This window comes from Equus asinus, chromosome 22 (genome assembly GCF_041296235.1).
Source record: "Equus asinus isolate D_3611 breed Donkey chromosome 22, EquAss-T2T_v2, whole genome shotgun sequence".
NCBI classification, from domain to species: Eukaryota; Metazoa; Chordata; class Mammalia; order Perissodactyla; family Equidae; genus Equus; species Equus asinus.
In genome coordinates, this window is record NC_091811.1 from 53,856,854 (window position 1) to 53,865,472 (window position 8,619).

Below are 8,619 nucleotides of genomic sequence, written 5' to 3' on the forward strand. Positions count from 1 at the left end.
TTGCTATGTCCTAGATAATTTTCCTAGTCAGTTACTTGACTTTCGATTATCACTCGTGGGCACACATTAGTATGTGTGGTGAGTGGGCTTAGACTGCAGACACCACTCATCACACATCCGTCTGCTCTTGGGGGAATTCTGGGCACAAAGTGAAGAGGGGCCAAGGTGAGAGGCTGCCCACGTTCCTGGGGGGATGCTTAGAGGTGAACACAGCAGGATACTGATGCAGCAGGATCCAGAAACACCTTCTGTAAATCAATTCATGAACATTTCTCTTGTGAGGTGAGAGCCTGGGGAAGAGACGCATGGAGAAAACGGACTGGAAACAGTGGCTGGCCCTCAGGAAGCAGAAATGGACAGACCATCCTTGCACGGTATCCCGAGTTTTCCGTTACTCATGCATAGAAGTCAAAGTGGGCCAGGGCGCACCTGAGAGACGATGTGGGACCGTCTCTTCGCAGCAACAGGGACTCTGCCTCTCTGAGTCACTGTGAGAGGATTACGGTGTGAGAAGGAAGACATTTCCATTCCTATTTTTCCTTCACACTTCGAGAAATCAGCATCTGAGCTTTGTGCCTGGGTCTTTGGATCGTTAATTTGACCATGTCTAGTGTTCCCATATTTCCATCTTATCAAGATTATTGGGATTCACAGACACCCTCAGCATTTGTACAGTTTCCTCAGGATACATCTCTGGGAGTATAACGTCAGCCCAGGAGTGTGCACAAGTTAATTGCTCTGGACACATGTTGTCAGGCAAGTTTCTTACTCATGAAAGTGATTGTAAGAATAAATCAAATATCTTAATCTCTTGTAAATGTTCTTTTACTCTAATTGGACAGTAATATGTTTCTCTGGGCTTTATGGGTGACCACTGGGGTAGGAGGAGAAATAGTCTTAGAGACCAAGTCTGAGAGACTAATTTGCTAGTGCCTGGAACTGCCAGAAAACAGACTTTGCAATGATGATAGACAACATCCTTCCCACTCCACTAGCCAAAAAGACTGACGGAAACTGATCTGGGAAAAATCCTTAACGTCAGGATGCCAAACTGCTTTTCATTGAAGCTATCTACAGGAGGCGAGTGAGCGCGTGGGGAGTGGGAATACCCTTCATTCAGGAAACAGTGTTTCTCAGATGAAAAGCTCAAGAGCCACTGGAGACAAATCAAGGCAATAAAACGTTGCATTATATAACAAATCTGCTTTTATTTAGCAATGAGAAGAGAGCAGAGGGCAGAGGAAACATCACAGGGAGACAGGCCCTGTACATCACAGAACTAGCCACTTGTGCTTTCATGACCACAGTGAGGGAGGAACTCAACACTTGGAAGACGGGGACTCCCTGGGCCAGTGGGAGCCAGGGGCAGTTGGCCAGCTCTGGAGCAGCACCCAGGCAGTGACCTTCTGATGGTGAGCAGTGGGAGCTCAGGAGGAGCAGGTGTAGGCAGAGAGGAGGAAGGAGGGTGCGCAGCAACTTCAGTTCTAACTGAAGGAGTAAGAGACGTAGGAAACAGGAGAGAAGAAGCAGCGTGAGGAGGGGACACTGCAGCTGGAGAAGGGGCCTGAGACAGCGTGGGACCGAGAGCCGGCGCCAGAAGTTCAGTGCTGGTAGCTCTTCCTGCTGGAGGTTGAGGTGGTGGTGTATTTGATGGTGGAACTGCCGCCCCCAGTGGAACTGAAGCCACCTCCAATGCCTCTGCCACTGCCGGAACTGAAGCCACCTCCAATGCCTCTGCCACTGCCAGAACTGAAGCCACCTCCAATGCCACTGCCATAGGAGTAGCCGCTGCCTCCGCCCAGGCCTACGCCACCGCCAACACTGCTGGAGCCGCCATAGCCGCCGGAGACGGTGGACTGCACCACGGCTGTGGACGGGAGAGGGACAAGGACACACAAGACTCGGTGAGCTCATTCTGCCAGCCTGAGTCCAGTCAGAAGAATACAAGGGCAAGGGAGGGAGGCAAGGAAAAGTACTTACAGATGTTGACTTGTCCAACGCCTTCCCCACTCAGCCTAGGAGGAAGGAAAGACAGAGGGCATGAGACCTCAGAGAGCCACCGCTGGACCAGTGAAGGAAGCCTTGGTGTTGAGCATAGTCAGTGGGGAAAATGCCTTTAAATAGTTCTCCGAGAGTAGCAATTATGGCCACCACTAGAGTGCCTTAAACTTGCTGACTGCCTGGACATCCTGGAGATGGCCCAGATGTTTAGAAGGTTGTGTGAATTACCCACCTGCACTCCTCGCCCTCCAGCAGCTTCCTGTAGGTGGCGATCTCCACGTCCAGGGCCAGCTTGACATTCATCAGCTCCTGGTACTCCTTCAGCAGCCGGGCCATGTCTTGCTTGGCCTTCTGCAGGGCATCCTCCAGACCAGCCAGCTTATTCTTGGCATCCTGGAGGGCCATTTCTCCACGCTGCTCAGCATCAGCAATGGCAGTCTGCAGGTTGGCGCACTACAGGGGGAACAGGCAGAACGAACTTACAATGTAGGCTTCCAGAGGAGACAAAGCTTGGTTCTTGTTTTCCATTAAGGTAGAGTTCCAGAACCCAGAATTCATGACTCTTTTTGTCCAGTTTGTCGATTCTGCAAACATGGTCTAGTCTGGGAGCCACTTGAGAAAACCTATGCCTCTGTGTTAACCAGCCTGCACGAGGATATGAGTGGTGACTGGTGGAAGTTACCACAGCAGACATAAGACCAGGGGACATTGGAAGAAATGGACTCACTGGTTTGTTTTGAATGTGGCAGTTTTAGTTAATCTCATATGGATGCCGGACTAGCTTATACAAAATTATAAACATCCTCAGTGAGGTGATGAGTTTCACATCAAACTGTTGAGACCTTGCCTTCCTACCACCTCACAGTTATGAGTAACACTCATCTTCATCCTGTGTCTTTACTTGACTTTCTTTAATTGAATGTTGAGCAGATCTGCAACATTCTTCCTCACTTACTGGCCTGCCCTTTTCTTTCCCGACTTGCTTCTTGTATTCCCAAATCTACTATCCTTATTAGGCAATCTCCTTTCAATGCTTTCAGACTATATTTTTACAACTCTGATCAGTCAGGATTGGTCCGGTCACGTGACTGTATCTTTCTCTAGTCTTTGCAGCCATCTCTCCTAACCTGTGGGAACTCATTAAGGAGGAGCTGCGTGCCCTCTGCTCCCTGCAGTTCCCTCAGTGCCCAGGAATTTCCCAGTGATGGTGAGAGTGCCTGCTGGTCTACTAAGGAGACGATGATGCTTTTCTTCCCCACAGTCCCCCAGCGTACCTGCTTCTTGACGTGGTCGATCTCAGATCTCAGCCTCTGGATCATGCGGTTGATCTCAGAAATCTCCTGCTTGGTGTTGCGCAGGTCGTCACCGTGTCTGCCCGCTGTGACCTGCAGCTCCTCGTACTGCAGTCCAGAGGGAGAGAAGGCGGTGTATATGGGCTTTAACACGCTAAAGGTGACTTTCACTTCTGAATCAGACATTCATTAAACTTGGGCTTAATGCCTTCTCTACCAGGGATTTTAGGAAGAGTTGACATTATAAGATCATTGGATCCTGTACACCAATCTCAGGCCATCTTTGTTATGGGACCACTGCCTGTCTAGTTCTCTTTGGGACCAGCAAGGGTCTGTACTTTGTTTCTGAGCCAGCATCAGAGTGAAGGTAAAGTAGAGATCACTATCTCTTTCTCTATGGTAGCTTTTTTCCTGCATCTGGTTTGACTTACAAGACTTGGACATAAATTCTATAAATGTCTACTCTATGAGTGAAGGGAACACATCCTGTGAGAGGACTCCAGCTTCCTTGAAGTCGATTTCCCCATCGAGCCTGTAGCCTGGTTGGTCTTGAGAGAGGGGGCAGAGGGGTTCCTCAGCAGCTGCCAACTCACTGCTCACCTTGCTCTGGTACCAGGACTCAGCCTCAGCCCGGCTCCTCTGAGCGATCTCCTCATATTGGGCTTTGACTTCGGCGATGATGCTGTCCAGATCCAGGCTACGGTTGTTGTCCATGGAGAGGACCACAGAAGTGTCTGAGATGTGGGTTTGCATCTGAGCCAGTTCCTGCGGAACACGAGATCGTCAGATCATCTCTTCCTGTGACATTTACAGAGGGACCCAACCCAAGGTCTTGCACCCTTTGCAGAGCCCCACAGGGTAAATCCAAGGGGGTGGAGATGCTTACTGCGTCATAGAAGGCTCTCAAGAAGTTGATCTCATCTGTGAGGCTGTCTACCTTGGCTTGTAGTTCAACCTTATTCATGTAGGCAGCATCCACATCCTATGGAATAAGCCAACAGTTGAGTCAGCTGAGCTCTCCTTCCCAGTCTGCCCATCTTTTAGTCTCCCTACTATTCTCCTGTCTGATGTGGGCAGGGACCCCGTGTCCTCTCTTTCTGCAAACAAACATGAGCGCCTGACCTCAAGCAGCTCACCTTCTTCAGAGTGACAAATTCATTCTCTGCTGTCGTGCGCTTGTTGATTTCTTCTTCATATCTAGAATTAGAAAGGGATGAGGCGTAATTGAGCTGGTGGTGAAGATGATACTGAAACAACAGCCTAGAATCTGAACTTTCCATACAATGGATACACCCAAATTGAGCTTTCCTGCCAGTGAGCCTAAAGGATGATTTTTTGAGTCCTTAAATATTTTCCTCTTTACTCTCCTCATCCACCTATATGGCCCATTGGCCCTCTGGGGTTTGCTTTTGGGCAATAACTGTGTTTTTCATGTCCATGGACATGTTTTTCTAGGATTCATGCCCACACCTGACCTGGTCACCCAGTAGTCTTGAACTGTGCGCCTCAGGAAACTGAGCCCATGTCCCTCCTGGAACTCACTTATTCTTGAAGTCCTCCACCAGGTCCTGCATGCCCCTGAGCTCCGAGTCCAGGCGGCTTCTCTCCCCGAGGATACTGTCCAGCTGTCTCCTGAGGTTGTTGATGTACTGCTCGAACAGAGGCTCCAGGTTCTGCCTCACGGTCTTGGTGCCCTGCTCCTGGAGCAGGGTCCACTTGGTGTCCAGGACCTTGTTCTGCTGTTCCAGGAAGCGCACCTGGAGGAAGACAAGATGGTTATTTGCCAGACAAAGGAAGGAAGCAAGAGATGTGAGTTATCAGGTCCCCAAGCAGGCCTGGTGGTCACCGCGATGCTGGGCCTCTACAGAGCATGTACAGAGGCTCAGGCTGACAGGTCTGCTCCCACATCGTTTCCTTGCCCCCCACAGATCTCACTGATGAAACCTACCCCTGAATCTACTCCTCACCCTCTGAGCTATGGAGCCTATCCGTGCCCTTCAATATTCCTCTCTCTCTCTTATTGAGTGCCATCACAAATCTAGTTAAATCACAAATTCAATTAAAAATAGTATTTCCCTGATATATCTCAAAGTTTCTATTTAGTTAGGATCTAATTTAATGAGATATCAACTATTTAGAATCTAATGATTAAATTCTAGACTAATTAATGATTAGATTCCTATCTGACTTCCCATTTAAGCATGAATTGCCTCAAAGACTTCCTCGTTTAATCATCATTCTCTGTTTCTAAAATAAAATTAATATTTCTATGGATATGCAAACGTTTTTGAGTCTTTTTTTTAACCCAGCCATAATATCCTTCTTTCCTTTTTTCTTTCATTCTTTCTCCCCACTCAGAGTTCTACAGCAGTTTCCACCGGAATTTTCTTTTTAATCTTTAGATTCTTCAGAAGGTAAAGCCAGCCCATTGCATTCTCTCATTTCCCCATATCTGCTTCAAGGTTATCAAAAGTTGAGAATTCTTCCTAGGCAGGAATGAGGGACATTTAAGGCTCAGTATCTCTAGATGATGTCCATCACCTCCTGCCTGTGCTCAACATGGAGCCCACCTGGCATCCCAGGGGACAGCTAGCCCGGGTCCCCTTACCCCTCTCCCCTCGTCTCCCCCTGTAGGACGTTTGTGGTTCTCTAGTTTGGGGACTCTGAAATCCTCCTGGAGGGCGGGTCCTCCCGGCTCACCTTGTCGATGAAGGAGGCGAACTTGTTGTTGAGGGTCTTGATCTGCTCCCGCTCCTCAGTTCTCACCCGCTGGATGGTGGGGTCGATTTGCAGGTTCAGAGGAGTGAGGAGGCTCTGGTTGACGGTGACCTCTTGGATGCCTCCAGGAGGGCACACAGGGAAGCCAGAGCCACCATAGCCACCAACAAAGCCAGCGCCACCACCGAGCCCAAAGCCAGCACCAGCTCCACCGCCGAAACCAAATCCACTCCCGGCTCCACCTCCAAAGCCAAAGCCACCTCCAACTCTGCCACCATATCCGCCACTGATGGCACAGCTGCCCCCTCCGATGGAGATCCTCTTGGAGCCCCCCAGGTTATAGAGGCTGCGGCTGCCGAAGCCAGCTCCTCCACACACTCCACCGAGCCCGCCACTGCCCCTGGAGCGGGACACGGAGATGCTGCTGAAGCCAGAGCGGCCGGCCCCAGGGAGTCTGGCTGAGCCGGCGCTGAAGCCGCGGTGGGTGATGGTTTGGCTCTTCCTGATAGATTTGCTAGACATGGTTCCTGAAGATGAGAAGGCTTTAGAAAGCGCGAGAGGCTGGAGGGCAGCGCTGAGGGGAGCAGATGTGTGAGCTGAGCTTCCCGGCAGCCGGCAGCCGTTTATATAGGATGAAAATGGGCTGGGCTCAGTGCTGGAAGGTGAGCTTGCAGATTGGGAAGGGCTGAGCTTTACAAACAGTGAGATCACCCCAGCCTCTAGATAGGTATGAAATATGAAGATTGCCTCTTTGGCTTCCTGTAGTCATGGAGAAATTCTTCTGCCTTCCAGCCTTAACTTGATCCCAACACAATAAGTTTGGATATGAATTCACTGAAGTCATGAGTTAGTCATGTTCTCAAACAAAGGAGACAAGGAACTGATCTGCAATAATTGCCCCTTCTTTCTGCTTACTCAGACACTCCTCTGTGTGCCCCCTTCCCACACAGGTTTTCTCTTCCACCAGCACCACCCTTCCCATCAGGGAGGGACTGTCTTCAAGACTTATAGGCATTTGCCCAATGGGCTGAGCAAGAAGTGGCCTGCTGTGTTGTTTCCACCATGTTCGAACCTGTCCCTCAGGAGCCTCTGGCTGTCCTTCCTGGTGGCCTGGCCATGGGAATGGGGGCTCCTTGGTGACATAAGCCTCCATTGAAAGGCAAGAGTGACAAAGGAGTTGTGTTCTAATGGTGTAAGGGCAACATATGCTCTTTATATTGTGTGATAACCTGTTCGATTGTCAGTTTCCTGAGAGGGCAGGCGACACCAGCCAAGGCCACTCTGCACAGAGACCCAAGTTCTGCACGCAGTTTCTGTTCATTTCTGCACTTCCCTCCAGTTTGCTTTCCCACTGAGCTGATGATCATGCAAACTTTTCTTTCCAACTGGGATTCATAGACACCTTTTTCTCTGCTGTTTAAGAATATTCACTTAGGGCTTAACTTAAAGGATCAAAATGAAGAGAATAAAACTCATTAAGGAATTCACTAAATTTTTATTCCCACAGATTTTGACATTTCCTAAGAATCGAGAATCACACATCTTAATGGGGCGTGTACAGAAAGTTGAGGGGCTTATAGAAGCAGTGAATCATAAAGATGTGCCCTTACAAGTGTGATGATGTCACAAGTAAATTCCAAATTTATATTTCTAATCTAGGCACTTGAAATCTCAAATCCCTACACTCCTCCTTAGAGAGAGGGAAGACTGTCCAGTGAGCGTGGTGTTTGGTTTACAGGGGAAGAAGTTTCATTTTTTCCAGTCCATACATTAAGTACTCAGCATGAAGACCGTTTAGAGCAATTGTAGGCATGTTGTTCTATGAGAACATCTGGTGAAATGGGTGTCAGAGGAGGAAAGACAAACCCCACATGGCAATGAGCCTGAGGGAAGCTCTTGTTACTATTTTATAAGCGGTCCCATCTCTCCAATGTTTTGGAGGACACAGCATCCAAGAGGGCAGGGCTTTCCTTGCCCAAAGGAGGTGCTAACTCAGCGTCTGGCAGGAAAGAGAGACGTCCTCAGGACAACAGAAGCAGCTCCCCTCTCTCCACCCCAGTTGCACAATAACCACAATAGCAAAGAAATGTGTTTCCACCCAGTTCTGGGAAAGAAGTTCTTCTGCCCATGCCAGGGTGTCCTGACCCACTCTGCTGTCTTGGGATAGAGGCTTTAGACTTAGCATGGATGATGCCAGGAGGGGTAGGAAGGGCTGGCAAATCAAGTGAGAGCAGCATGCAACTGCCCAATGTCCAATGTCTATGTCAATGTCCAATGTCTATGTCAATGTCCAACATCTATGGTGGCTTTCATACTACAATGGTGGAGTTGAGCAGTTGCAACAAAGTGTATGGCTCACAAAGCCTAGAAGATTTACTATTTGGCCCTTTAAAGAATAAGCTTCCTAACTTTTTAGCAAAAAGGAGACAGGGCTCTGGAGACAGTGCTCAGGCTCATAACTAGGCTCCCATATGCCTTTATGCAAATTATTCATTTTACAGCTGTAACCTGGAGGTAAAAATAGTACCTACCTCACAGTGTTGTGGGACTACATGAAATAAGTAACGTAAAAACCTTAGCATTGTGCCTGTTCATAAGTTCTCAGTGA

General features: G+C 48.9%; 1 protein-coding gene across 1 annotated transcript; it reads right to left on the reverse strand.

Annotated features, from left to right (window-relative positions):
* Window positions 1-1,188: 1,188 nt before the first annotated feature.
* LOC106835251 (keratin, type II cytoskeletal 6A) lies at window positions 1,189-6,650 on the reverse strand. Its single transcript, XM_014847467.3, has 9 exons — window positions 5,994-6,650; window positions 4,836-5,050; window positions 4,430-4,490; window positions 4,180-4,275; window positions 3,894-4,058; window positions 3,276-3,401; window positions 2,234-2,454; window positions 1,981-2,015; window positions 1,189-1,867 (listed from the first exon to the last, which is right to left on the reverse strand). The coding sequence occupies exons 1-9, from the start codon at window positions 6,531-6,533 to the stop codon at window positions 1,602-1,604; spliced, it is 1,725 nt and encodes a 574-aa protein (XP_014702953.3). The 5' UTR covers window positions 6,534-6,650; the 3' UTR covers window positions 1,189-1,601.
* Window positions 6,651-8,619: the final 1,969 nt, after the last annotated feature.

Coding starts and splice junctions, on each gene's coding strand:
- LOC106835251 (XM_014847467.3), bottom strand. CDS start 6,533: ATGTCTAGCAAATCTATCAGGAAGAGCCAAACCATCACCCACCGCGGC. Junction 4,059..4,179: donor TGAGAGCCTTCTATGACGCA/GTAAGCATCTCC, acceptor CGTGTTCCGCAG/GAACTGGCTCAGATGCAAAC. Junction 3,402..3,893: donor AGTCCTGGTACCAGAGCAAG/GTGAGCAGTGAG, acceptor TCTGGACTGCAG/TACGAGGAGCTGCAGGTCAC.